The 27,433-nt window shown below is 51.2% G+C and overlaps 1 protein-coding gene across 1 annotated transcript; it reads left to right on the forward strand.

Annotated features, from left to right (window-relative positions):
* Window positions 1-9,042: 9,042 nt before the first annotated feature.
* On the forward strand, window positions 9,043-26,570 carry LEP (leptin). Its single transcript, XM_075558634.1, has 3 exons — window positions 9,043-9,136; window positions 20,931-21,084; window positions 23,314-26,570. Exons 2-3 carry the CDS (start codon window positions 20,941-20,943, stop codon window positions 23,671-23,673), a joined length of 504 nt encoding a protein of 167 aa, XP_075414749.1. The 5' UTR covers window positions 9,043-9,136; window positions 20,931-20,940; the 3' UTR covers window positions 23,674-26,570.
* Window positions 26,571-27,433: the final 863 nt, after the last annotated feature.

Consider the following 27,433-nt stretch of genomic DNA (forward strand, 5'->3'; position numbering starts at 1 on the left):
AAGAAAACTCTCACACACGCCTTTCCTGATTTTAAACCAGGCAGTACGCCCTGGTTCTGCTCACATGACTGCCTACTGGTCTGTGTACAGGTTCTACATGAGTACAATTAAGTGTCCTGGAATTCCCATGCATGGCAATGTTGTCCACAATGCACTGCGAGCTATGCTGCCCAATGCCTTTGCATTGTCAGTAAGACACAAGTCACCGTCTCTCTGGTAAGTCTCTGCTTTTAGCCAAACTCTGGCATCAGCAATGATGCCCCCGGTCCCGGGTTGTCTTCTGAACCCAGCTCTCAGTGAAGGGACTGTTGCGACCATTTTCAAATCATCTTCAGGAAAATTTTACTCAAATGTGATAATAATGATATTGTTAATTAATTTTCATAGAGCGTCAGACTAGGACTGTGCTCCGCTTATTTTTTGTTAAGAATACACACACTGGTGGGGCTTGACCAAGGGCAATATAGCCGAGAGGAATTACTGAAACCCGAATGAAGGCTGAACGTGATAGTGGGACAAGAGGAAAGTAAAAGGAAATAGAGGCAAGAACTAGGAGGCAAAGGACATTTATAGAGGTCTAAATACAGGCATGTACATATGTAAACATATTTATATATAGCAATAGGGAAATAGATCTATGTACATATATTTATATGTTAAGTATTAAGGTAGTAGATGGACATTGAGTCTCTACTCAAGCGCTCTTGAATGCAAGAACACTTTATTCTAATAATGTGGTATTCTTTGATGCTCACCTTCCTGACATCATTGCTGAAGACAAAATGGGTACATAAGCAAATGTGGTGAAGAAAGCTGATGGTGCCCAGCTGTCAAAAGACATAGCATCTTGGGTCTTAAAGGTTTGAAGATAAACAAGTGGCCATCTAGCTGAGAAGCAACAAAGCCACATGGAAGAAGCACACCAACCTGTGTGATCACGAGGTGTGGATGGGATCAGGTATCAGGCATCAAAGACCCAGAACAAAAAATCATTGATGTGAATGAGGGGGAGCATGGAGTGAAGACCCAAAGCCCATCTGTAAACAATTGAACATCCTTTACAGAAGGGTCTCAAGGAAGAGAAGAGCCAGGCCAGGGTGCTATACAACTTTCCTCTAGTTCTTTAATGCTTCCTTCCCCCACCCCCACTCCCGCCCCACTCTCATGACCCCAATTCTACCTTACAAATGCGGCATGTACACTGGTACTGATAAGAGTTCTCAAAACATGGAATCCTGGACAGATAAACCTCTCAAGACCAATAATGAGAGTAGCAATACTAGGAGAGGAAGGGGAAGGTGAGGGGAGAACGGGGCAACTGATCACAATGACCTACATATAACCCCCTCCCAGGGGGACGGACAACAGAAAAGTGGGTGAAGAGAGACAGAGGTTGGTGTAAGACATGAAAAAACAATGATAAATTATCAAGGGTTCATGAGGGAAGGAGAGTGAGGGAGGGGGGAAATGAGCTAATACCAAGGGCTCAAGTAGAAATAAAATGTTTTGAAAATGATGATGGCATATTTCTTCCATGAGGGCTTTGTTGCTTCTGAACTAGATGGCCACTTGTTTATCTTCAAGCCTCCTAGACCCCAGACGCTATCTCTTTTGATAGCCGGGCACCTTCAGCTTTCTTCACCACATTTGCTTATGCACACATTTTTCTTCAGCAATCGTGTCGGGAAGGTGTGCATCCTGGAATGCCAATTTAATAGAACAAAGTGTTCTTGCATTTATTAAGTGCTTGAGTGGAGGCCCAATGTCCATCTGCTGCCTTAGTACTAAACCTATAAATATATGCACATAGATCTGTTTCCCTACACTCTTACATAAATATATTTACATATGTACATTCCAGTCTTTAGACCTCTGTAAATACCCTTTGTCACCTAGTTCTTTCCTCTATTTCCTTTTACTTTCCTCTTGTCCCACTATCATGCTCAGCCTTCATTTGGGTTTCAGTAATTTCTCTCGGTTACCTTGCCCTTGCTGAATCCCTACCAGGCCTCTCACACCCTCCTTGCTGCTGATTTTGGATTACTTGTTGCTCCCTTGTGTGACCACAAGCTGTCAAAGTGATCAGGTATCAAGTATCAAGGAACAAAAACTCATATCATTGTAAAGGTAGGTGAGTGCAGAGTGGAGACTCAAAGCCCATCGGTAGCCAACTGGATACCCTCTTACTGAAGGGTTGTGGGGAGGAGATGAGCCAGTCAGGGTGCAGGGTAGCAACGATGAAGCATATAACTTTCCTCTAGTTCTTAAATACTTCCTTCCCCCTACTATCATGATCCCAATTCTACCTTACAAATCTGGCTAGATCAGAGGATGTACATTGGTACAAATAGGAACTGGAAACACAGGGAATCCAGGACAGATGACTCCTTCAGGCCCAGTGGTGAGAGTGGTGATGCCTGGAGGGTGGAGAGAATGTGGGGTAGAAACGGGGAACTGATTACAAGAATCTATGTATAGCCTCCTCCCTTGGGGATGGACAACAGAGAAGAGGGCGGGGAGAGACATCGGACAGTGTAACATATGACAAAATAATGATAATTTATTAATTATGAAGGGTTCGTGAGGTAGGGGGAGTGGGGAGGGAGGAAGAAAATGAACAACCAATATTAAGAGCTCAAGTAGAAGGCAAATGTTTTAAGAATGATGATGGCAACAAATGTACATATGTACTTGACACAATGTATGTATGTATGGATGGATTGTGATAAGAATTGTATGAGCCCCCAATAAAATATTTTTTAATATCCCCCAAAAAAGAATACACACAAAAGATCCAAAACAAATATCTATATTGATGCAAACAAGGGAGGTTGGAGTGGAGACCCAAAGCCCATCTGTAGACAATTGGATACACACACACACACACACACAGAAGAGTCATGATGAAGGGATGATTCAACTAAGGTACAGTACAGCACAAACAAAATATATAGCATCCCTCTAGTTCCTGAATGTTTCCCTCTACCCCCCTGCCATGACCCAGTTCTACCTTACAGATCTGGCTAGACCGGAGAACACACATTAGCACAGATAAGAGCTCTCCACACATGGAATTCAGCACAGATAAACCCCTCAGGAACAGTAATGGGAGTAATGATATCATGAGGGTAGGGGCATGGTCAGGGAGGGGGAAGGAGGAGAAAGAGGAACCCATCACAAGGTTGGATATCTATCCACCCCCAGAAGGGGATCAATAACAGAAATGTGGGTGAAGGGAGACAACGGCCAGTGTAAGATACAAAATAATAATAACAATATATCATTGATCGAGGCTTTACGAGGGCAGGAGGGTGGGGGAGGGAGGGGAAAAAAGAGGACCTATACCAAGGGCTCAAGTAGAAAATGTTTTGGAAATGATGATGACAACATACGTATAAATGTGCTTGATACAATTGATGTATGGAATGTTATAAGAGCTGTAAAAGACCCCAATAAAAATGATTCTAAAAAATATGAAATTTTAAAAAAGAATACACACAACAGAACACACACCAAGTTTCCACGCGTACAAGGTAGTGACGTGGACTGTGGTCTGTGAGTTGGGTGACTACTCTCACTTCCTTGAGTTGTTCCTCCCCCACGGACATGAGCTCACTGCTATCTCGTATTATGATCTGCTTAAGCTCCTAGAACTAGATCTTGAAAGAACACAATGCTCAGGACAGACATTCTTCACCCACTCACTGCCATCGAGTCCATTCTGACTCATAGTGACCTCATAGGACAGGGTGACTCGCCTCACTTGGTTTCTAAGGCTGTAATCCTTCGTGGGAGCTGAAAGCCTCATCTTCCTTCCGTGAGGCAGCTGGTGGGTTCAAACTCCTGACCTTACAGTGGCAGCTCAGCATATAATCCATGGCATCATCACCAAGGCTCTTTACATTCTCTGCTAGTGAAGTTTAATGATTGTTTGGTTTAAAGACGACTTCAGGGGATATTTTTGGTTAAAGGTTTAAAGACTATCTTGGCACGGTAGTTTCAGGAGTTCATCCAGCCTCCACAGTTCCAGGAAAGGCTGAAGCTGCCAGAATTTGAACATCTGTTCTCCATTTCTCCCCTTTTGCCCAGGATTCGTTTATAAAATCATTGATCAAAGTACTCACCACTAGGCCAATTAGCTGGGATGGCTCATGAAATGATGACCTTGAACTACCAAACCAAGGAACCAAATACCATGAGGTGTCTGGCTGGACATAAAAAATCTCAGCAGTGGTTGGCTTTATATTTTAGTCATGATATCAAGCATCAGAAGACCCAAAACAAAGAGCCATTTTGATGTGAACAGAGGGGTCGGAAAGGAGCTCCAAAGTCCAAGTGTAGACAATTGGACATCTCCTCACAGAAGGGTCACAAGGAAGGGACAAGCCAGCCAGGTCTTGTATAACGCTGATGAAACAAAACAGCATTCCTCTAGCTCTTTAAACCACCCCCCCCCCACTATCATGACCCCAGTTCTACCTTACAAATATGGCTACACCAGATTGTATACACTGCTACAGATAAGAGCTACCAATGCACAGAATCCAGGACAGATAAACCCCTCAGGATCAATATTGAGAGTAGCGATACCATGAGGCTAGTGGGAAGGCAGGGGGAAAAGGGGGAGAAAGGAGGAACTGATCGCAATGATTGACTACACCCCCCCCCCAGTGGATGAACAACAGAAAGGTAGGTGAAGGGAGACTGCGGACAGCGTATACTATGAAAATAAAAATAATTGATAAATTATCAAAGGTTCACAAGGGTGGGAGGGGAGGGAGGCGAAAAAAGAGGAGCTGATACCAAGGGCTCAAGTAGAAAGAAATTGTTTTGGAAATGATGATGGCAACTTATGTACAAATGTGGTTGATACAATTCGTGTATGGATTGATATGAGCTCCCAATAAAATGATTTATTAAAATAAATTAATAAAATTTTGTCATCATTAAAAACTTTTTACTAATTCAACTTTTGTTAATTCAGCTTTTTATTGGTCTACAATTTATTGACAGTACTTACAACAATAGGCTATGAAACCCTGAGTCATTTTTTTCTTATAAATAGGTATTTGAAATTATCTTTTTTTTTTCTTTCTTTCTTTTTTTTTTTTTTTAATTATTTTTTATTTTTTAACAAATTATTGGGGCTGATACAATTCTTTTCACAGTTCATACATATACATACATCAATTGTATAAAGCACATCTGTACAGTCTTTGCCCTAATCATTTTTTTCTCCTCTTTTCTTCATTTACATTTTATTAGGGACTGAAATTATCTTTAAAAAATTAAAGGGAAAAAAATGGACAGTCTTGCGGGTAGTCTCTCTCATGTGTGTGTGTGTGTGTGTGTGTGTTTAATAGATAATGTCTCTAGCAAAGGTGCTCCTGAAGCCAGTCAGCCAAAGCCTTTGCGAATCGTTAACCATGCCAAAGGCTCAAGCAGCGGTTCTCAACCTGTGGGTCAAGACCCCTTTGGGTGTTGAACAACGCTTTCAGAGGGATCAGTCGATTCCTAACAGTTGCAAAATGACAGTGATGAAGTAGCAATGAAAATAACTTGATGGAAACAACAAAGCCCACATGGAAGAAGCACACCAGCCTGTGCGATCACGAGGTGTCAAAGGGATCAGGTATCAGGCATCATCAGAACAAAAAATCATATCATTGTGAATGAGGGATGGAGTGGAGAGTGGAGACCCAAAGCCCATTTGTAGGCCAGTGGACATCCCCTTAGAGAAGGGTCTCAGGAGGAGACAAGCCAGTCAGGGTGTGAGGTAGCAATGATGAAACATACAACTTTCCTATAGTTCCTAAATGCTTCCTCCCCACCCACTAGCATGATCCCAATTCTACCTTGCATATCCGGCTAGACCAGAGGATGTACACTGGTAGATAGGAACTGGAAACACAGGGAATCCAGGGAGGATGATCCCTTCAGGACGAATGGCGCGAGTGGCAATGCCGGGAGGGTGGAGGGAAGGTGAGTTGGAAAGGGGGAGCTGATTACAATGATCTACATATAACTTCCTCCCTAGGGACGGACAACAGAAAAGTGGGTGAAGGGAGAAGTGGGACAGTGTAAGAAATGACAAAATAATTTATAAATTATCAAAGGTTCATGAGGGAGGGGGAGCGAGAAGGGAGGGGGAAAATGAGGAGCTGATGTCAGGGGCTTATGTGGAGAGCAAATGTTTTGAGAATGATGAGGGTAATGGATGTACAAATGTACTTTACACAGTTGATGTATGTGTGGATTGTGATAAAAGTTGTATGAGCCATAAATAAAATGATTTTTTTTAAAGAAAGAAAACAATTTGATGGTTGGGGGTCATCACCACATGAGGAACTGTATGAAAGGGTCGCAGCATTAGGAAGGCTGAGAACCGCTGGGCTGGAGGGTCAAGTCTACGCAGAAGCGTCTCAGAAGCAAGGCTTGGTGATCAAGCTCCAGAAGGACTCTGATGTACAGGTGGGGTCGCTGGGAGCCAGAATCCACTAGCGGCCACTGGTTTCTGTTTCTGATGCAGGGCTACGAAGCTGATAAGGCAGAGGGAAGCCAGGACAGCAAGTCCCAAATGGAGGGGGAGAAACTAAAAAGAAGAGCCATCTTGTCAGCACATGCCATTTAAAATTGTGGAGCCAGAAAAGGGGCGCGAACCAAGTTACGTTAGGGGGACGGATTTTTGACCTGTAAGGACCCCAAATAATGGAGAGCAGCACTTCCCTGTGGGGGTTTCCAGACTGCAAATCTTGAGAGATCATTGCTGGGTGGGTCCAAACCACCAGCCTTGCCTGCTATTAGCAGCCAGTAACTGCTGGGCAGCCGCGGGTCCTTTAAGGAACAATAAATCAGTAAAATGCAGCCAACTGGTAAGACTACAACAATCGGTATGTTGTACTTCATTGTTGTACAACAATCGGTATGTTGTACCAGCTTTTATGTTTAAATTGTGCTACTTTATGTTTAAATGGTTCATTAAATGAACAAATAAATTATGGATGAACTAATGAATGAATGAATGACCAAATAAATAAATAAAGGAATAAATGACCAAATAAATAAAGGAATGAATGACTAAATAAATAAATGTCTTTTCTGTGCCTCGAACTAGAAATAGGGCCGTGGCACAAACAGATCCACCCCACAGTGGGGCGCAGTGTGGGGGAGCCCAGTTTCTTGCCAGGAATTTGGGCGCTGATGGCCGCTGCCTGACCCACTGCAGATGTCTTCCTGTTCTGCCCCCATCAGCATCTCTGCTCCCACATTTCTCCATGTTTTTATAAGGTGTCCCCCAACCCCAGGGTCTTTGGGCCACAGGATCCCCCAAGTGTGAGGCACAGTCCTACAGGTCAAGCACACGCCAGCTGTCAGTTGCCTCTAGCCTCCCTGTTTGCCCCATGGGGACCTGGGCAGGAACCTAACAACCATCCAAAGCCTGTTCCCTGGGACTTTTCCTGGGGGCCCCTCTGCCCCCACACTGCGAAGGTGCCAGGACTTGGAAAATGGCTGTCCCTGTCCCTCTGCTCAGCGTGGGCAAGGTCTCCTTTACCTCTAAGTATTAAATATTCTAAGCTTTGCAGCCCAAGAAGGAAAATGAAAGACGTGTGATAGGTCAGTAAATCACAAAGAAAGTCTCTCTGTCATCTTTCCTTACAGACCCCTGCCTTTCCTTCAGGAGCGCTGGCTCAGCAACCTGGGCTAACCACCAGGTGGGCAGTTTGAAACCACCAGCTGCCCCGGGAGAGAGAGGCAGGCTTCGAACAGCACAGGGGCTGTTCTCCCGGAATAGTAGGGGTCCTTCTCCCATGGAGGAAAAAAAGGTTGGTCAAAGCCCCAAACTTTAGGCACAACACTGAACATAAACAAAAAACCAAACTCGTTGACATTGAGCTGACTCCAACGCATGGTAATCCTATGGGCAGAACTGCCGCCTGCGGGTTTCTGAGACTGTCAGGGAGAAGAAAGCCGCACCTTACCCCACCCCCCAAAAGTAGGGTGCCCGAGGCTGACCGCGCACCAACGAGTAACCCGCTACTCCACCAGGGGTCCTAGGCACCCCAGTGCTAGCCGCGTGTCAAATCCTCGCTGGGGCAGTTCCGCCCTGAAACACGTGGGTCTCCATGGGTCGGGGCTGTCTCCCGGGAACTGGATACCCAGGGAGCCTTTGAAGATGCGCTCCTTCTGAAGACATGGCTTCCTTTGCTGAGCTGCTTGTTGGCCGTGATGACTGGACAGATCGAGGCCTGATTTCATTGTTCGCTTGGGGATTGCTGGCCCAATAGCTACCCCTTACCCCACGGGGGCCTGGGGAAAGACCCTCACCCTCGCTGTACCTGTTTCCTGGTCTGTGAAGCAGCAGGCTCACTTCCAGGTAAGGGTTGCGCATGTGCAACAAGCCTAGAGGGGCTTCCAGAGGGCCCCAAACCTACATCCAGGGTCCTCCGCCCAGGCTCTGGAGCTGCGCCTCGCCAATGGCCTTGCTGCACATGGCTTCTTACCAAGAGCCTCTTGTCTCTGGGAGTGTCGACCAGAAAATGCGCCGCAGAGCTGGGGGTCCTGGTTCTCCACATGCCGGGCTGCAGGGCCCCTATCCGGGAGTGAGTGCCGGTTGCCCTGGGGGTGGGTGGGCGAGGAGAGGTTGTGTGTGTGCCCGTGCCCCTTCGGAGCTGAGCTTGCAGAAAGCCCGGCTGGCTGTCTGGCGGGGCGGGGTGAGGGGACCCCACGAGGGGACCTGCCAGCATTCCAGAAGGGCCAGGCCAGCCTGAGCGTCCGTCATCTGTTGGTGGGGACACCGCTTCAAGGCCCTCGGGGGACCTGAAGGATCTCTCAAGGCTGCCAGGTCCCCCGTCAGTCCCTGTCCTCCCTAAGATGGGCTGGAGGGCGCACGGGCTCCAGCGCCGCAGGGTGCCTCCCTGAGGTCGCTATCCACAGTGATCTGGGTGGGGCGGGGGCAGAGGCTGGGGGCAGGCCGCCCAGCCATTGCGCAAGCGGTGCGGGTGGTTATAAGAGGAGTCCACATGCATGGAGCGAGCACGGAGGCGGTGTTGCACCGGCGGCGGCAAGGAAGGCCTGCTGGGCTCCCCCACGGCACCCTGGGAACGGAGGCAGGCTGATAGACTGGCTGGAGAACAAGGTAACTTTGTCTGAGTTCCACCCGAGGGGAAGCGGCTAAGACAACCAGCATCCCACCAGCTGAGCCGGGGGAGACCGCTGTCACTGTCACTGCGGGGCTGGGATGCTCTGGAAGTAGCCTTGTGCACATCCCCAAAGACCAGGGATCTCCCCACGCCCCCAGCCCCATTCCCTTTGGAGAGGGTGCTGGCTGCCAGGCTTCGTTTCTGAGCACTAGATACAGCCTCGGGAGTAAGATAAAACTTTCCATGTTCCCTTCTCCTAAAGAGTGACAGTCTTGGGAACCTAGGCGGGCAGTTCTGCCCTCTCTGTAGGGTGGCTGTGAGTGGGTATGGCTGGACAGAGAGAGAGGCAGGGAGAGATGTAGCCTTGCCCTGAACATTCAGTGAGGGTCTAACCTCTGGACTCTGAGCCTGGAGGGGCTGCTGGAATCTAAGGACAGGATGGTGGCAGAGCAGAGGGCAATGAAACATTTAAGAAGACTCGAAATCGTCCAGCAAAATTGAGCCTGGATGGGCTGGTTTCAGAGCCCTGAAGATTGCCAACTTCTAACACCCCCCCCCCCCGCAAAAAAAAACACCACAAAAATAATTTCCCTGCTATAGAGTCTATTTTGACTCAGCAACTGCCGCTGTGGGGTTTCTGAGACTAACGCTTTAATCTTTACTGAAGTAGAAAGTCCCGCCTTTCTTCCAAAGAGCAGCTTGTGGTTTCAAACCCATGGCCCTGAGGTTAGCAGTTCAACCGGTCACCATTACGCCCCCAGGGCTCCTCGGGATTGTCAATTTAGTGGCAAACTCTTCAAATAGGGCCCTTTGACTATGAACCCAAAAGTCAGTTGTTTGAAACCACCCAACAGCTTCTTGGGGTGGGGAGGAGTCTAGGACCCAGCTTCTGAAGGGTCACTCAGACTCACAAAACTCACTCACTGCCACCCAGTCAATTCTGACTCTTAGCTGTCTGATAGGACAGCGCCGAACTGCCCCAGTGGGTTTCTGAGTCTGTTACTCTTTACAGGAGTAGAAAGCCTCATCTTGCTCCCAAGCAGCGGCTGGTGGTTTCAAACCACAGACCTTCCAGTTCACACAGCCACTGAACAACCTAGAGCATGCTGTTCCCTGGGACCCACTGGAGGTCGTCAGGAGTCAGAATCCACAGGACAGTGGGTTGGGTTGGTTCTTTGTTGGTGGTACAGCCTTGGCTGTCCTGGTTTTTGGCATTTCGAGATGGTGGCATTTTGGAAAAGGGACTTCGTCCGGCTGGATCTGAGAGAGACAGCGGCCCATCTGTCACCTGAAAGGTTCACGCACAGCCATTCCTGCTGATCACATAGGCCTCAGGGGAGACTGGGCCAGGGCCAGGTTATGAGCTGGATATGGCAGGGGGCTTCCAGAACCAGCCCAGGGGCACAGGCTGCCAGCTACCCCTGACGGAGTAGGAATGCCTCTTGGTAGGCTCTCGCGTCTATCTCCTCACATAGAGTTCCCAGATGGGCAGTGACCCACTGGGACCAGTCAGCAAGAGGGTCCTCCTCTCTTTCCTACGAGGAAGCGCTGCCGAACCACACACCCAAGGAGGGCGGTTTGCAACAGCCAGCCTATCCCTCCCCATCCATGGACAGAAAGGCTGAGCTGACCAGTCGTCCCGTGTGGGCAGGAGAGAAAACTATTGCTGCTGAGTTGACCCTCCCCCCTCCCCCGTGGGTCTGAGTGGAACTGTAGCCTGAGAGGTCTTTAGGGTCTGGATTTCACAAAGCAGATCTACGGAAATTTTTCCGAAGCACCCCAGGGTGGACGCAAGTGGCCGCCCTCTCAGTTAGCAGCCCGGTGCATGAACAGTTTGCCCCTCCGGGCCTCTGGGCAGGAGGGCACCACTTTGGGGGCAGGTCCCCCACTCCCTTTTGCAAGCATCCCGAGGACACTGGCTGAGGAACAAGACCGTGTTGGCCAAAGGAGCACCCTTCTCCTATTGTGTACATCTTTTACCCAAAATAACTCTTCCTGGTATTTTAGAGTCATGTGTTCCTCCCCCTCCATTCCAGGAACTGGCTCCAAGTGCCCAGGACTGAGCCAAGGCGGTTGCAATGGGGTGCCAGGCAGATGCCTCCCGTGGCTGAGTGACCCGTGCAGGAATGGTGGCAGCCCCTTGGGAGAGCTCTCCTCACAGAGCCCAGTCGGTTATCCAACCACTCCCTCGCTAAATGCCTCCCAAAGCAGCATGGGGGTCAGGGAGAGAGAGGGGACTGCGGGAGGGAGAAGCTGGTGGAGTGTGCCTCCTTGGACCAGCGTGCGCGTGGCTGCATGGCAAAGGGAGCCAAAGCCTCAGGTGGAGGACAGGGGGTCACTGGGCCTCATCCACGGGGGTGGGATTCCAGTAGCTGCGGAGCACATGGATGCGCATGTCCACACAGTTGTCCCAGAGAACTGGGGACATGTTGCTCAGTTGGCACACTGTGCCTGAGCCCCAGAACATGCACCCATGACATGTAAGAGCACAGACCAGCCTGGCTTCCCAGCAAACGGCCTCCCACAGCTCCCTGCTCCATCGGTTAGCCCTGGGGCAGTGTCGCCTAGTCAGACAAGAGTCCCAGCTTTGCACAGGGAGTGCACACTCCCACTCCCCACGCCCTACCGCAGAGCAGCGAAGCCACAGGGCAGAGTAGGAGCAGCCCTGGAGGTCAAGAGCCAGGCTCAAGGATGGGGCCAAAGCAGGACACCCTGCATGACAGCAAAGGCAGAGGTGAGCTCAGACGCTGGAGGGGCATGGGGTCCACAAGGACTGACCAGAAACCTGGCCATTGAAGTCTTCCTCTCCGTATTGAAAAAGCATCTTCGGAATGCGTCCTGGGCTCATGAAGCCCAGGGTGGGTGCAGCTGAGCCATCTCAGAGACTGACCTGGTGACAGAAGGGTGGAAACGGATCGTGTATGCCCTGCACTTTTTGGTGAGCACCTGCTCTGTGCCAGGTCCCCATTAACTGAAGAACTGGGGGATGGTGGCATGCAGGGTGTGTCCACCTCTCCTGGCATGGAGTCAACACCGACGCACAGCAACCTCACGTGTGTTAGAATGGAGTCATGCTGCACAGGGTTTTCAAGAACCGTCATCGTAAAGTAGATCACCAGACCTTTCTTCCAAGGCACTGCTGGGCAAACTGGAACCACTAACCTTTGGGTGAGCAGCTGAGGCTGCTAAATGTATCACCTGGGGTGGGGGTGGGGAGGGGGTCCCCTACACTAGGCAGACAGTATTAGTTGATTGTGGCACCCTGTCCCGCTGCGTTTGAACAGAGGTCAGATCTGCACCTCCACCACACAGACAGCACTCAGGGAACCGCTGCCCTCAGACCAGCAGGGAGGCAGGCATGGACCCCCACTTACCATCCCTGATGGCAAACTCTTGGGAGCGTTTCAGATGGGCCAAGGAATCGAACCCCCATGCCCACACCCCACTTATCAGTTCAGAATGAATGAAAACAGGAACCCCGTCCTGTTAACTCAGCATTTTCGAAAATGTATGTGGAGAGTAACATGACCCAAAGAGACCCAAAGCCAAGCGTGTGCATGCCCCCACAGGAAGGGTACATGCTTACAGGGACCCTGGTTTCATTCCGGGTCCTTGGGTGCACAAATGTAAGCACTCTACTATTAAGAAAATAGTGCCCTGATAGCGTATAGGGGGGGGGCTGCTCACAGCAAGGTCAGCAGTTCAACCCCAGCTGCCCTCCGTGTTAGAAAGATGGGGCTGTCTACTCCAGTCGAGTTACAGCCGCTGACGCCCCTTCTGTCCGTAGGGTGGGGCTGTTGGGTCGCTGAGAGTCGGGATCGGCTGGAGGGCAGTGGGTGCCGTGAAGACTATAAAGGAAGACTTGGCAGTTGGAAGCCACCAGCAGCGCCCAGAAAGCCCACCTCAAGCACTTCTCCCACGTAGCCCCAGCCACCCGTGGGCTTTTACCCCATTTCTTGAAGTCTCCTGGGAGGTAAACACACTCAGAAAGCCAAACGTTACCTACGTGAGGCTGAGTGGGGAAGACAGATCACCCTGGAGCCCGAGGTGGGTGAGCGCTCCGGACCTCAAAGGGAAGGGTGGGGGCCCCGGGCCCTCAACAGAAACCACTGAACCCTGAAGTCCTCAGGAGGTCGCCCTGGACCCCCTTCCTCTCCATCAGAAGCTACCCCTAGAACCCTCTATCCGGGACTGGAGGAGGAAGGGTGGGGCAAGGGAGGAGAGAAGAGCATTCTGGATTCTCACTTACCTCCCCCACAGAGCCTAGTGGCCAGCGTACTCCACGTGTGTGCATGCGTGTGCGCGTGCGCCGGTACAGCCTGGTCTCTTAGAGTCACGTCGATCCTCCAGCACGTGTTCCTACCCAGGGAATCAAACTCAAGACGCCCTAGGGTAGTGGTTCTCAACCTGTGGGTCCCGACCCCTTTGGGGGATTGAATGGCCCTATCACAGGGGTCACCCAATTCATAATAGTAGCAAAATGACAGTGATGAAGTAGCCATGAAAAGAATTTTAAGGTCACATGAGGAACTGTATGAAAGAAAGGGTCGTGGCATGAGGAAGGTTGAGAACCACTGCTTGGGGACAGCTCTGCAGCCACGCAAGCTCTGCCCTTCTTCCTGGGGCGCCCTGCTTCCCGCCTCCTCCCTGGAGAATCCTGCCCATCAGGCCACTTTGAGAAGCTCTCCTCCTCTCCTCCCCAGAGTTGCCAACCCTTCCTCTGTCTCCCCTGGCCCTGGGCTCCCACCTCATAATTTTTACCCCGTTGGGTCCAAATGATTTGTTTGAAACCTCTGCCTGTTCCACAGGACCTGGGTCACTTTAAGAACCACGCCTAGCCGTCTGTTTCCTCCTTGGTCTGCCTTGTCCCCATCCTCAAGTGTCCGTTCCACTGGAACTATGTGAGAAAGGAAGTCCCAGGGAGAGTCTCTGTGGGGAGAAGGCTTAACCAGTGTTTCCCAAAGTGGGGCGTATCACCCCGTGGGGACCCCTGAAATGACCCAGGAAGGGCTGCAAAAGCCGATGTTTACAGTTTATCAGGAACTATGGGCTGTACTCAACCCAACTCTCTGCCATCGATCCACGCCTATTCCTAAGGACCCTACAGGACAGGGGAGAACTGGCTCTGTCCGTTTCTGAAAGTGTAAACAGGAGTTGAGACCCTCGTCTTTCCCTGGGGAGCAGTTGGTGGTTTCGAACTGTCAACCTTTCAGATTTACAGCCCAGTTTGAAACCACTCTGCCACCAGGGCTCCCTAGTATAAATGTTTTACTTGGGGAGGGGGCTGAGTAATTTTTTTTTCTGAAGAGAGGATGGTCGGCCCAAAAAAGGTTGGGAACCTATGGCTTAGACCAAACACATTTTTTCCCTCCTGCTGTCATCAGGTGTCAGAGCGCCGATTCTGATTCATAGGGACCTTCCGTACAGCAGATTGAAACTCTGCCTGATCCTGCGCCATCCTCACAACTCTTGTTGGGCCCACTATAGTGCCAAGCCATCTCCACGAGGGTCTTCCTCTTTTTCACTGGCCTCAGAAGTGGTCCCACCCGATACCATGTCCCAAGCACAGGAGGCAAAACACCATCCTCACTGTCAAGGAGCATGGGGAGTGCACTTCTTCCGGCCCAGATGTGTTTGTTCTTCCGACTCCATCATACTTTCAGTGTTCTCCACCCACCCTGCCGTGCAGTTACGTCCGTCCTTCTCCTGCCTGCCTTGCTCAAGGTCCAGCCTTCGCATGCACCTAGGGGCCGAACACACCATGGCTTGAGTCAGACTCACAGTCCCCCTGGTGTCATTCCCACAAGCATGCAAAAGACTACCAAGAGAGAGCAGTTTAGAAAGCCTGCCTGTCTTACACAGAAGGGAAGGGACGTCCGGCAGAAGACTGCCAAAGGTCTGGGCCAAGCTCAAGGCTATCGGCAACCACCAGCAACCCACTCTGTGATCCAGAGGTCCCACCCCCACCCCCACCATTGCCAAAAGGCTGTGGGAGGACCAGGCCAGGAGGGGCTGACAAGCCCTTCTCCCAGGAGCTAGCAAATCATCCAGACAACTCTGTTCCTGTCCCACCCTTGCTCAAGAGGCCCGGCTTTGTCCGCCTCAGCATCTGGGGTGGGAGAAAGACACGTCGGGGAGGGAAGTTGAGGGAGCCCACCTCTTGAGGACTGTCAGCTTCTGGGAATTGGGAAGCCAGGTTTTTTTTTTAGTGGGGGAGCAGCGGTGGGGTGGGGAGGGGCAGGGAGGTCAGCCAGCCTGAACAAAGGGGGTCCATCCACATGAAATTAGACAGAGTGACACCAGCACCATGGATGGCCCCAGCACACCTGTCATTGCGTTTCATTCCCAATGTTGCCCTATGGATCTGGTTTCTCTTCCCCGGGGGATGGGGCGATGGCAGAGATGGGGGTGGGGATGACGGGAGAAGGGAGGCGCCTGAAGCATGACCTGGTCATCAGGGTGGCCCCAGAGGAGAGCGAGTGTTGAGTGTTGAGGGGTGGTTGCAGGGTGCAGGCCAGTCCCCCTCCTCTCTCCTCCTGCCACACCCCTGCCTCCAGGCTTCCCATTGCCCCTGCAGGCTCTGCTTAGAGCAGCGGTTCTCCACCTTCCTCATGCCTCGATCCTTGTATGCAGTTCCTCAGGTTATAGTGACCTCCCAACCATAACGTTATTTTCGTTGCTACTTCATCACTGTCATTTTGCTACTGTGATGAATCGTCATGTAAACATCTGATGTGTAGGATGTATTTTCATTGTTATAAATTGAACATAATGAAAGCATCGTGATTAATCACCAAAACAATTTGTAATTATATATTGTGAACTATTTATTTCTAATTAAAAATAAATGAAATTTTGTCTTGAAACCTGGGGTAGCATGGGTAACAGTCTTCATGCTGGGTACTCGTATGTAGGCGTACCTGCATGTGGGCGGACCAGCCTGGAGACGGATAGAGGAGCGGTTTCTCAGTTCCCAAGACCATCGGAAATATGTGTTTTCCGATGGCTCTTAGGCGACTCCTGTGAAAGAGTCATTCATCCCCCAAAGGGGTTGAGACCCACAAGTTGAGAACCGCTGGCTTAGAGACCTAGGAGACAGGGTGCTGTTGGGCCAACGTTTCAGTGCCTTTATCTTTTAATTCTTATACAATGACAGCTCTCAAACATTTAAAACCACTTTAGAAGCTTCCAGGGTTTTGCAGCCCAGGCTGACAGCTGACAGCATCCTTTCTCCTTCCTCCCCTCCCCCAGCCCCATGATCTCTCCACTCAGCCCACCCCTCCCCAGTCCCACCGTGCAGCTGAATTCAGATTCCAGATCCCACAGTCCCCCTGAAGGCCCTTTCCCCCAAATCTCTTCTGCCTCACCCAACATCTGTCACCAGCCTTTCTGGCTGCAAACATCCCAGTCTCTGAGTCTCTTTCCCCATCTCACTCCTTCCCCTGCACTGGCAGCCTTCAGCAATCCCAGCCCAATCCTTTCCTCCCCCTACTGCCCGACCCAGCCCAGGCACACCTCATATGCCAACTGAGCCCCGCTAGGTCCTTCTGCCTCTGCACTGCCTGCCAGTGTAGCCCAAGCCCCCACTCACTCTCGGGGTCTTCATAAGCACTGCCTCCTCCAGGAAGTCTCCCTGCTCTCTTAACAACACCATTGTGATGGCTGCTAACTTTTATTGGGGCTGACTGTGAACCAAACCCCCAAAATCTGGTGAGCTGAGTCCACGTTGACTCGCAGTGACCCAATAGGACATAGGAGAACTACCTTCTCAGGTTTTCTAGGAAGGAGCCCTTGCGGCACTGTGGGCTAAGTGTTGGGCTGCTCACCACAAGGTCCCTGGTTCTAACCTGTAAGCCACCCCGTGGGAAAAAGGAGAGATTGCACGTTCACGTACAGATTCGCAGTCTCAGAAACCCCAAGGAGCAGCTCCACTCTGCCTGTCAGGTCGCTCTGAGTGGGAATCGGCTTGATGGCAACAGGTTTCGATTGGGGTTTGGGGATCTTTCCCAAAGCACATTGGATGGAACTGACACCCTTTGGATCGTCAGCACAGCACTGCCTTCTTCGATCCAAGTGCAGAGGTAGTGGTCTCGGTTCCCCCCCTAACGGCCACATCCAGCAATTAGCATGTGTGTCACCCCCGTTTCAGCTAACACTGCTAACCTGCCAAGAAGTTTGCAAACTTCTGACGGGAACAGAAAGCCTCCTCTTTCTCCTGAGGAGAGGTGGGTGGTTTCGAACAGCTGACCCTAGAAGAAAACCCATACCACCACCAGGACTCCTGGAGCTCAGGTGCAGTTCTGCTAACTGGAGAGCTCCTCATCTGGAGCCTGGTGACTCCCTCCTGTGAGTTGCCCAAGGCATTTCATCTCTTTAAACGTTTTCCCTTGTATTGTGGTTAATTGTATACAGAGCTGATTCTTAAGCCGGTGCCCTGAGAGCATAGTTTGATTTTATACTTTTGTTGGATGCAATGATTCAAAGAAAATATTCATTTGATTTTACAAATAATATATGAAAGTGATCGGCCAGATCAAATCCTGGTTTAATAAGATGAATATGCTATCAAGCTTCCTGGGAAAGCCAGAAGCCTCCTACCCACTCCTGAGGCCCACTTTCCTGTCTCCATGGCATCTCTGTGCCTGGCCCACAATGGGTGGTAATTACAAGAACATTTCGTTGTCAGGGGTCAAATAGCTATTGGGAAGCCATGCCGGCTGGCACTGTGCTAAGTGGGATTGTGTTTGTCGTCTCCAATGACCCCTTCCTTCTGCTTCTCAGACCTTATGCCCTTCCCTTTCCACCATCTCCCTTCCCCACCCCCTGCCTTCTAGGGCCATAACCAGGCCCTACCCAGGGACTTTGGCTCAGGTGCAAGTAGGGAGACATACAGTATGTCTCACTGAAGAACCAAAAAGACGTGACAGCCACTCTGTTCTGATGGTGACAGGGTGCACTGAGCTGGCGTTGTGCTTGGCTGCGTTTGGCAGAGACCCAATATCACAGTGATCCCAAAATGGGTAGTTTCAGGCTTCCCCCCAAGGTCCTTTTGGAAAGAAACCATATTCCCTGTGTCTATCAAGATACTGCCTCCCCCCACTTGAAGGATGAACAAGAGCCGATGTTCATCATTTACCCTCTTCAGCGTCTTCTTCCTAATATTTGCTTCTGTGTCATTATGATGCCAGGCTCACGCACTCACCCTTAGCATGGACCGTTGGCCACAGACCCACACATTCAATGGGATTGCCACTGGCCCCGGGGATCTCATCACGATACTGCTGCTTAATCAAGGTTCTGCGTCATGGTCCTTTTAGAGTTCACGGTGCCATGACTGTGAGAGGTTGGCATATTCCGGGTGAACACGCAGTGTTCTTGGCAACCGTGTCTTGAAACAAGCCCTTTGCTTGCCACCAGGTGCCGCTTGCCTTGTGCTCTTATGAATGCCTCCAAAAACCCACTGCTCCCAGCCGACACTGACTCCTAGCACCCCAAAATGGCAGAGTAGAACTGCCCTTGGGTTTTCTAAGACTGTAACTCTTTATAGGGGCAGGCAGCCCTGTCTGCACACCTGCTGACAGCCCAACATGGAACCCACCACAACATCCTACTGTCTTTCATACTCAACTCAGGGGACACCTATTTCAGGGGGGCCCCCATTGTGGGGGAAGGGCCAGCCCCCCACCACTAATCACGGGTTCGATAGGTGCAGTCGTACGGTTGAGATATATAAAGATTATAATAAAGTCATAGAGAGCATGAGAGATAAAAGAGATTCAAATACTGGAGTCAGACACATTTCATGGTAGCATGCTCACGTCAGCCCCGCTTGGTGGTCCACATAGAGATAGGGGGAGGGGGAGGACAAGGAGAAAGGGAACAGGGGAGCCAGGAGAGGAGAGGAGAGGGAGAACTGAAGAGAGGCCAAGAGGAGGGAACCCGAGAGAGATCTTTATTGCTAACCCAGGCCTATATACCTTTGGGGGGCATGCAAGGTTACTATTTACAGGTGAGGACATACCACACAGGAAAGGGTTGTGCTACAGGTAATACAGTAATGGGAGGGGCATGATCTAGGGGTATCCATGCAATAGGAAGAGGAAGGATTGGGGGTATACATGTGACAAGAAGGGCGGATCCTAGATTCAGAATAGCAGCCTAACTTTGGATGGCACTGAGCAGGTTTAACCTGTTCTCTGGATCTCCATAGAAACCATTATCAGTTGGGTGTAAACCCCAAGTACAGGAACCAAATGATGACTGCAAGCCTTTAGGGAGAAGTAGCCCATTGTCCTTAACAGCAGGGAGCAGGCCTACCTGTGGTGGAACCAGACAGCAGTCTGGCAACTGACTGGCTTCAGGGAGTATGTCTGTAAGCATCTAGCCTCCCACCATATGCTGGCAAATAGTCTCTGTTTGCCATGTCTTTTGGGGGAGACAAAGCTGGGGAAAAGTCTCTTTATAATCCCATACCCCATGATGTCTTATAGGAGCCATGGTGGTAGAGTGACTTACCTGTTGGACCGCTAGCCTCAAGGTCAGTAGTTTGAAACCACCAGCTGCTCTGTGGGAGAAAGATGAGGCTTTCTACTCTGGGAAAGATCTATAGTCTCAGAAACCCTCAAGGGCAATTCAACCCTGTTCTATAGGATCACTGTGTGTCAGAATCAACTCAATGGCTGTGAGTTTGGTTTTGGTTTTGAAGGCATCTTATAATCCCAGCCAAACTCTCTCCGTCAGTATAAGAGTTTCTCATTGACTTGGCTTTCTCTTCTACCAAACTCAAAACTACTTATAATCTTGTTCGTTCTTCCACCCTCTTTGCCTACCGCTGAGTTGGACTGCAAAGTGGACCCTCTCACAATGAGAGTCGGATTCAGCCTGCTCCAGTGGAGCAGAGAGGGAGCAATAACACTACTCTGCGTTGCTGCTGTCACGGGACTGCAGCGAGCAATGGGGCCAGGCACTGGTCTCTAACGATAGCCTTTCAAGCTCATTCACATGTATTATCTAATCTGGTCCTCATAAACCCAGGAGATGGGTATGTTGCCAGGGGATGAGGTGGATGGCTAGCAATTATGCAAAACACCTACAGCCGGGCAGCCAGGAAAGGGCGGGAATCAGACCAGACCTCAGTAGCCTCTTCTCTTTTGCTTGAAGCACACCGTCAAGTCCACCCGGCCACCATGGCGTGCACCTGGTGACCCCTAGCACACTGCTTGGTGGCCTTGTGGGTGCCCATTGGGCCCTGCCTCTTCTGAGAGAAAGCATTTCCCTGACATATGTCTGGACAATGACCTGCCTTTGGCATTGAGGAGAAGGTAGGCAGGACAGAAGGCCGATCTTGTGTCTTCCACTTCTGGTCATGTGGCTCCTGCTAGAGCGTGTGGGGGTGCTCTGAGCAGTGCTGACTCTCCAGCCAGCAAGTAAGCATGAGCTGGCTTGTGTTTACTTACTCACCTGTAGTGAATGATGTCACATAGTTTTCACCCTCTCAGAGTCTGCTTCTCTCAACCTCGCAGCACCTTCTACAGAATCAAAGCCTCTTTTCAAAGTGTCCAGGCACCGACAGGGATGGAGGAGCCAGGAAGCCAGGTGCGCACAGGCTTCCTTGTGTCATACAAAGTGGCCCATGTTCTTCGCCACAGATGTGGTGAGACCCACAGGAAACTGTCCACTGCAGACTAGGAAGTAAGCACACGGAAGCCTGTGCTCCCCTAGCAGACGTGTGCTCTGCTCCTGGGTTTGAGATGCCAGCATCTTGTGATGTGTAGCTCCTTCTGTCCCCAGATCTGAGAAGATGCGGTGTGCCACCCTGTTCCAGCTCCTGTGGCTTGTGCCCCTCCTGACCAACATCCACTCGGTGCCCATCCAGAGGGTCCAAGATGACACCAGGACCCTCATCAAGACCATCGTCACCAGGATCAATGACATCTCCCATATGGTAGGGGGTAGTCTGGGGGTGTCAGGGCCCATGACCTGGAGTAACCCTAACTCCGCAATGATTCTCAGAGGGGCTAGAAGCAGATTGTTCAAGAAGCACAGACTGAGCGTCTCCTAAACCCAGCTCAGGGCGCCCTCTGCTCTCTCTAGTGGTCCTCATAGCCTGCCTTCCTACTGGGCTCCAGGCCCAAGAGGACCCCATTTTAAGCCACCCTGAAAGTGTTTAACTTTGCTATGTTTCCACTAAAACTCACATGACCCTCTGATGTTATGGGCCCGCATATGCTCACTTGTGTTCAGAGGTTAGTGGTGGCAGGTGTACTGACACAAGCGGTCCTGGGTGGCCTTGACACCTACGCCCTCTGTCCCTTGCCCCCCGCTCCCCTTATCTCTGACTTTGTTCCCCTAAACCTTAGTGCTAGGAGCCGAGGGATCTATAAAGGTCCTGTGTCCCAGGGGTGGAAACCAGACCCCAGCAGCACCCTCCCTGACCCTCACCAGGTGGGCTCCATCTGACCTTATCATTGGCCACTTTTCCTCCTTTGAGCTGAACTCTGACCCATGCGGCTCCCCGCATTACTGCTAGCCTTGCTTCCCAAGGCCCCACAGAAGATGGAGTCTGCCTCTATCATTTGCACCCCTGCATCCAGCTCCCCCCTCCCCACACCCCAACACCCACCTAGATTGTTCCTCTGAGGTCAACAGACCTATACCTTCAGCCTTTCCCCGCCTATAGCCCCCATTGGGAATTAGGAAGCCTGTGAGCCTTCATAGATCTGTGCACAGTGAGAGCTCAGACTAGTCTCCTGGTGTCTTTAAGTCTTAGTTGCATCTTTGAGGGACTGGGATTATAACAGAGCCCTTCCCCAGGTTGCTAGGAGTCTTAAGGTAGATAACCAAATCAGCCAGTTTTCAGAAAGTCAGTTGTTTCTCATGGCAACCCATGTGTGTGTGTGTGTGTGTGTGTGTGTGTGTGTGTGTGTGTGTGTGTGTGTGTGTGTGTGTAGAATTAGGCTCCTGAGGGTTTTCGATGGTTGATTCTCAGAAACACTTGCTTCAGGGTAGACTCAAACATCCAACCTTGGCTTAGCCATCAAGAGCCTTAGTCATTGGCACACCTAGGGCCTCTGAAGTTAGGTGAAATATGTGAGAACACCGCACCCCCTCCCGCCCCCATGAAGCCCAGAACAGAGTGCACCTTGGGTAAGAGCCTGCCCTTGTGGATTTCGGTGGCCCCCTGACAGGTCCATCCTGAGCAGAGTTGTCTGGAGGTCTCCATGCCTCCTGGCCACTGTGTGTGTCCAACGGGAAGCCCGGGAGAAGGACGATCTCCAGAGACACAGAGAGTTTAGAAGCAGAGAGACTCTTGGACATCTTACAGGAAGGAACCCTTAAGTCTCCTTGCTTTTAAAATAGCCCATCATGGCTACCCGTCCTGGGCCCAGAGTGTGACACCCCAGGGGCCCAGGCAGCCCTGTGCACAGAGTCAGGGGAGGGAGAAGCCCTCCGTGTCAGTGCAGTTCTGGATGCAGAGAAAGGAAGCAGGCTGTTTGTGGGTTTAGACTTTCATCCCCAAGTTCCCAAGTTGCGGGGACTTCCTGGAGAATGGAGCAGTGAGGACCTGGCTTGGGGGGGGGGGGTTTGGAGGGGAGGGATGCGGTTGGCTGAGGATGGGAAGGAATAAGGCCAATGGGAATGACAGGGGTGGGGGTTGAGGGCCTTGTATAAAGGTCCTTCAGTAGTACAGTCTGCCCTCCACCAGGAACCTAAAGGTTAGCGATTCAAACCCACTTCAAGGCACCATGGACGAAAAGCTCACCTACCCATTTCCATGAAGTTTGCCACCTGAAACGCCAGTGGACCAGTGTGCTCTGTCGTGCGTAGGGTCACCAGGAGCCAGACTGGACAGTGGCAATGGGTTTAGACTGAAGTACAACACAGGGGATCATGAGGGCTCTTCAGCAGAGGACTCTGGGAGATGGGAGCGGCCCAGGAAGACAGGCCTGCAGGTGGAGGGGGAGCAGTCTGGGAAGGTCGGGAAGACAGAGAGGTGCTCAGCGGGCAGCTGAGTGCAGCAACTCAGGGTCTGGGAGGGCGAGTAATGGACACTAGGCAGCCGGGGCAGTGGCCTGCTATCTCTATCTCATGGGAAAGGCCAGGGGTGAGGGTGTATGGCAGAACAGCTTCCCCCCTCTGTGCTGAGTCCTCTCCCTCCCTCTCCTTCCCACAGCAGTCCGTCTACTCCAAGCCCAGGGTCGCCGGTTTGGACTTCCTCCCCGGGCCCCACCCTGTCATGAGCCTGTCAAAGATGGGCGAGACCTTGGCGATCTACCAGCAGGTCCTCGCCAATCTGCCTTCCACCAGCATGATCCAAATAACCAACGACCTGGAGAACCTCCGTGACCTGCTACACCTGCTGGCGGCGTCCAAGAGCTGCCCTGTCCCCAAGGCTAATGGCCTGGGAAACTTGAAGACCCTCGATGGGGTCCTGGAGGCCTCGCTCTACTCCACCGAGGTGGTGGCCCTGAGCCGGCTGCAGGGCTTTTTACAGGATATGCTGCGGCAGCTTGACCTCAGCCCCCAGTGCTGAAGCCCCGCTGCCTGCCTGCGTCGCTCAGAGAAGAGGCAAGCTGGGGCGGTTGTGCCTAGTCTAGGGCTCTAGCCCATTCTCTGCTACTCCTCTCAACACTGCCCAGGCGTAAGACTCAAGGTTTGTTGCTTGAAACCAAAGATCAATAAATACGATTCCGCGGTCACCGGCATTGGGCCCTACCAGCGACCCTTGGACACTCTCTCTCTGTGGGTCTCACCAGTCTCCGGTCACCTGCAGGGAGCATTCTGTCCCCTCCCCATCCTGCTCGTCTCTGGCCACTCCATTTGGGGAGATCCAGGGGCTTGCTGAGAGGGTAACAGAGCCTCGGCAGAACGGAAGCAGGTTCCATTTGAGAACTCTTGGGGGGCACCCTCTGGATCCTCTCTGCACTGGACACTCTCCAGCAACACAAGTTGGAAACACTTAAAATTTTTGATGATGTATTTTATTCCGAATAAGACAAGAGCAGGGTTCTCTAGGGTGCTATTTCCAAGGCGAGGACACAAACTCACGTGGCGTGTCCTGAGGGTCAGAGTCTTCCAGACAAGAGCCAACCATTGAGGTGTCGCCTTTGTTTGTACTGGAATTGATTTCAAGTGTTTGCCAGGCCAGGGCCTTGGGCGGGCAGCCAAGGCTGTTTGTCCGAAGGAGAAGCTGAACCCTGTAGGTATGTGCATGGGCTGGAGGCTGGTCTTCTGAGGGTTCTTGCAGCCAGCCCTAGAGCTGGGGTGAGGTCAGTTTCGCATCTTCTGCAGCTACGTGAAGGGAGCTTTCTGTGGAAATAGAATGACTCTCCTGAGGGGACGTGGGGTCTAGCCGGTGTCCTTGGAGGCTGGGGCTGGCACAGAGCCTGTGGATGAGGCAGTGGTGAGCTCTGGTCTTCCTCAACCACCAGCCAGAGCAAGTGGTTTCTTTGTTTTGTTTTAATGGCGGTGTCCCACCTAAGATTTGCATGCTGCCTTGTGGCTCTCCTCTGTTTGGCCCATTCCCCACCTGGTCTGGGAAGATTCTGAATGGAGCAGACGCAGGGCCTGGAGTCTGGGGGCCAGAGGCGGCACCTGCGCCACTGGATGAGGCAGGACCCCAACCCAGGTGGGCCGTCCAGAGGGATGGACAAGGAGGTGGGCGTTGTTCTATAGCACAGGGGTGCCGAACCTTTCCAAAGAAATTCAAATTAAAGCAATAAACTTTGAGCACCTCCCACGTGCTCAGCTTTGACTGGTGCTATGGGCGAGAGACGCTCACAAAACAGTCCTGACAGAGTCAATCCTGCCCTCAGGGACCCGCATGGCACACGGTTGACCCCGCCTCAGGGGTACAGAGCGGTCACGGTCCCCCACAGGTGGGAGAGGGTGTGAACTGAGGGAGGCGGTGCCCAGGGCCCACAGGCCATCCCTGCTTGCACTTCTTAGCATTGTTAGTGTTCAAGGCACATTTGCCTTGATTACTATGTAGCCATATTTCCTTTGATAGCTTGATAACTGAGGATTTCGAGGTAAGAAAGCATGTTAGACGGGTGCAGCCAATGGGTGGATGGAAGCAGGAAGAAGCTTCAGGTCCTCCGACCCCCAGAGATGCTCTCGGTGGTGCAGACCGAGCTGGGTGAGGACCGGTTTCCAAAAGGAATGAGCTTGGAGGCGGATGTGTGAGGATTGGCAATGGCCCGGAAGGAGGGAGGCTGGTTAACAGGAAGCTTTGTTGTGCTTTGTGAGGTGCCTCCTGGAGAAAGTGAGGAGAGGGACGTGGTTGTACTGAGGTGATCTTGAAGGACAGCCAAGTCGGCTATTGAGAGAACATTGCATGGAAAGTTCTAGAACAGTGTCTTGTGGGATGGACACAGCCAGTCCTGCTTTGATGGGCATGGCCTGGATTGTGGCCCCCGAGTCAGGAGGAAGTGGTTTCTTTTTTTGTTGTTGTTCGCTTTCAAACTTTTTATTATGAATTGGGTGAAGGTTTACAGATGAGATCTCCTTTTTAAACTTTTTATTATGAATCGGGTGGGGGTGAGGTCGTTTTGTATTCAGTAGCTCACCAACCTCCCCGCAGCTTGCCTCGTTTCCATCTTTTCTTTCTCCCCCTCTCCGTGTTGTCAGCCTCACAGCACCTGCCATTGGGGGTTTCTCCCATGCTCTGAAACCTCCCACATGTCAGCAACGGCCTACTTTATTCACCTTAAAATAAACATGTCTATTGTTTATTAAAAATAAAAACCCGTCAATAAAGTTCCTTTGGCCCCTGCTCTTTTCTTTCTGTGACCATTCCAGAGGGGCTTCAGAGGAGCCATCTGTGTGTAACAGGTCATGGCTCCCCTCCGTCCACCCCCAATGTGGTCACAGTCAGCCACCAATTCTCTGGGACAAAAGGGTCACCCCCACAACTCCACACACCCCGAGTGCTGCAGCCCAGCCTCGGGATGTACCCAGCAATTTCACACCAACCCCAGCCCCCCAGTCACACACCCAGCCCGGACCGTAGAGTCAAAGAGACAAGTGTCCGTCAGGTCCACAGGCATAGAGCACAGCAAGTTGTCTCCCAGTACCGCTGGGACCTGGTCCCTTCAGACTAAGTCGTCGGGCCAGTGGGACTCAAGAGGACTTGGCTGGCAAAGACACATGTCACAAAGAATCATTTCCAGGGTGGCTTCAAGAATCAGTGTTCCACCAGCCTGTGTGACCATGAGGTGTTGAAAGGATCAGGTATCAGGCATCAAAAAAAAAATCATATCATTGTAAATAAGAGGGAGTGCAGAGTGGAGACCCAAAGCCCATCTGTAGGCAACTGGACACCCCCTTACTGAAGGGTTTCAGGGAGGAGACGAGCCAGTCAGGGTGCAGGGTATCAACGATGAAACATACAACTTTCCTCTAGTTCTTAAATGCTTCCTCCCCCCGACTATCATGATCCCAGTTCTACTTCACAAATCTGGCTAGACCAGAGGACACTGGTACAGATAGGAACTGGAAACAGGGAATCCAGGGTGGATGATCCCTTCAGGACCAGTGCTGAGAGAGGTGATACCTGGAGGGTGGAGGAAGGTGGGGTAGAAAGGGGGAACCAATTACAAGGATCTACATATAACCTCCTCCCTGGGGGATGGACAACAGAAAAGCGGGTGAAGGGAGATGTCGAACAGTGTAAGATATGACAACATAATAATAATTTATAAATTATCAAGGGTTCATGAGGGAAGTTCGTGAGGAAGTGGGGAGCGGGGAGGGAGGGGGAAAATGAGGATCTGATATTAAGGGCTCAAGTAGAAAGCAAATGTTTGGAGAATGATGATGGCAACAAATGTACAAATGTGCTTGACACAATGGATGGATGTGTGGATTGTGATAAGAATTGTACGAGCCTCCAATAAAATAATTAAAAAAAGAATCAGTGCTCATGTCACATACAATGTATCCCAACTATCACGTCCAAGTAAATCCATCCAACCAAACCAGTAACCTCTGACTCATAGCGACCCTACGGGACAGGGTAGAACTGACCCGGGAGGTGGCAAGGCTTCGTCTCGCAGGCTTTGGACATGCTGTCAGGAGAGACCAGCCCCTGGAGAAGGACATCATGCGTGGTAAAGTAGTGGGGCAGCTAAAGAGAGGCCAACAAGATGGATGGGCACAGTGGCCGCATCGATGGGCTCCGGCACAGGAACAACCGTGAGGACAGCGCAGGACCAGGCAGTGTTTCCGTCTGTTGTGCACAGGGCCTCTGTGAGCCGGAACCGGCTTCTGTGAAGATCACAGCCTTGGACACT

Source organism: Tenrec ecaudatus, chromosome 9 (assembly GCF_050624435.1).
Source record: "Tenrec ecaudatus isolate mTenEca1 chromosome 9, mTenEca1.hap1, whole genome shotgun sequence".
NCBI lineage: Eukaryota > Metazoa > Chordata > Mammalia > Afrosoricida > Tenrecidae > Tenrec > Tenrec ecaudatus.

Bases quoted from the DNA above. Each gene is read 5' to 3' on its own strand.
- LEP (XM_075558634.1), top strand. From the start codon at position 20,941: ATGCGGTGTGCCACCCTGTTCCAGCTCCTGTGGCTTGTGCCCCTCCTG. The intron at 21,085-23,313 runs GTAGGGGGTAGT...TCCTTCCCACAG, and splicing joins TCAATGACATCTCCCATATG to CAGTCCGTCTACTCCAAGCC.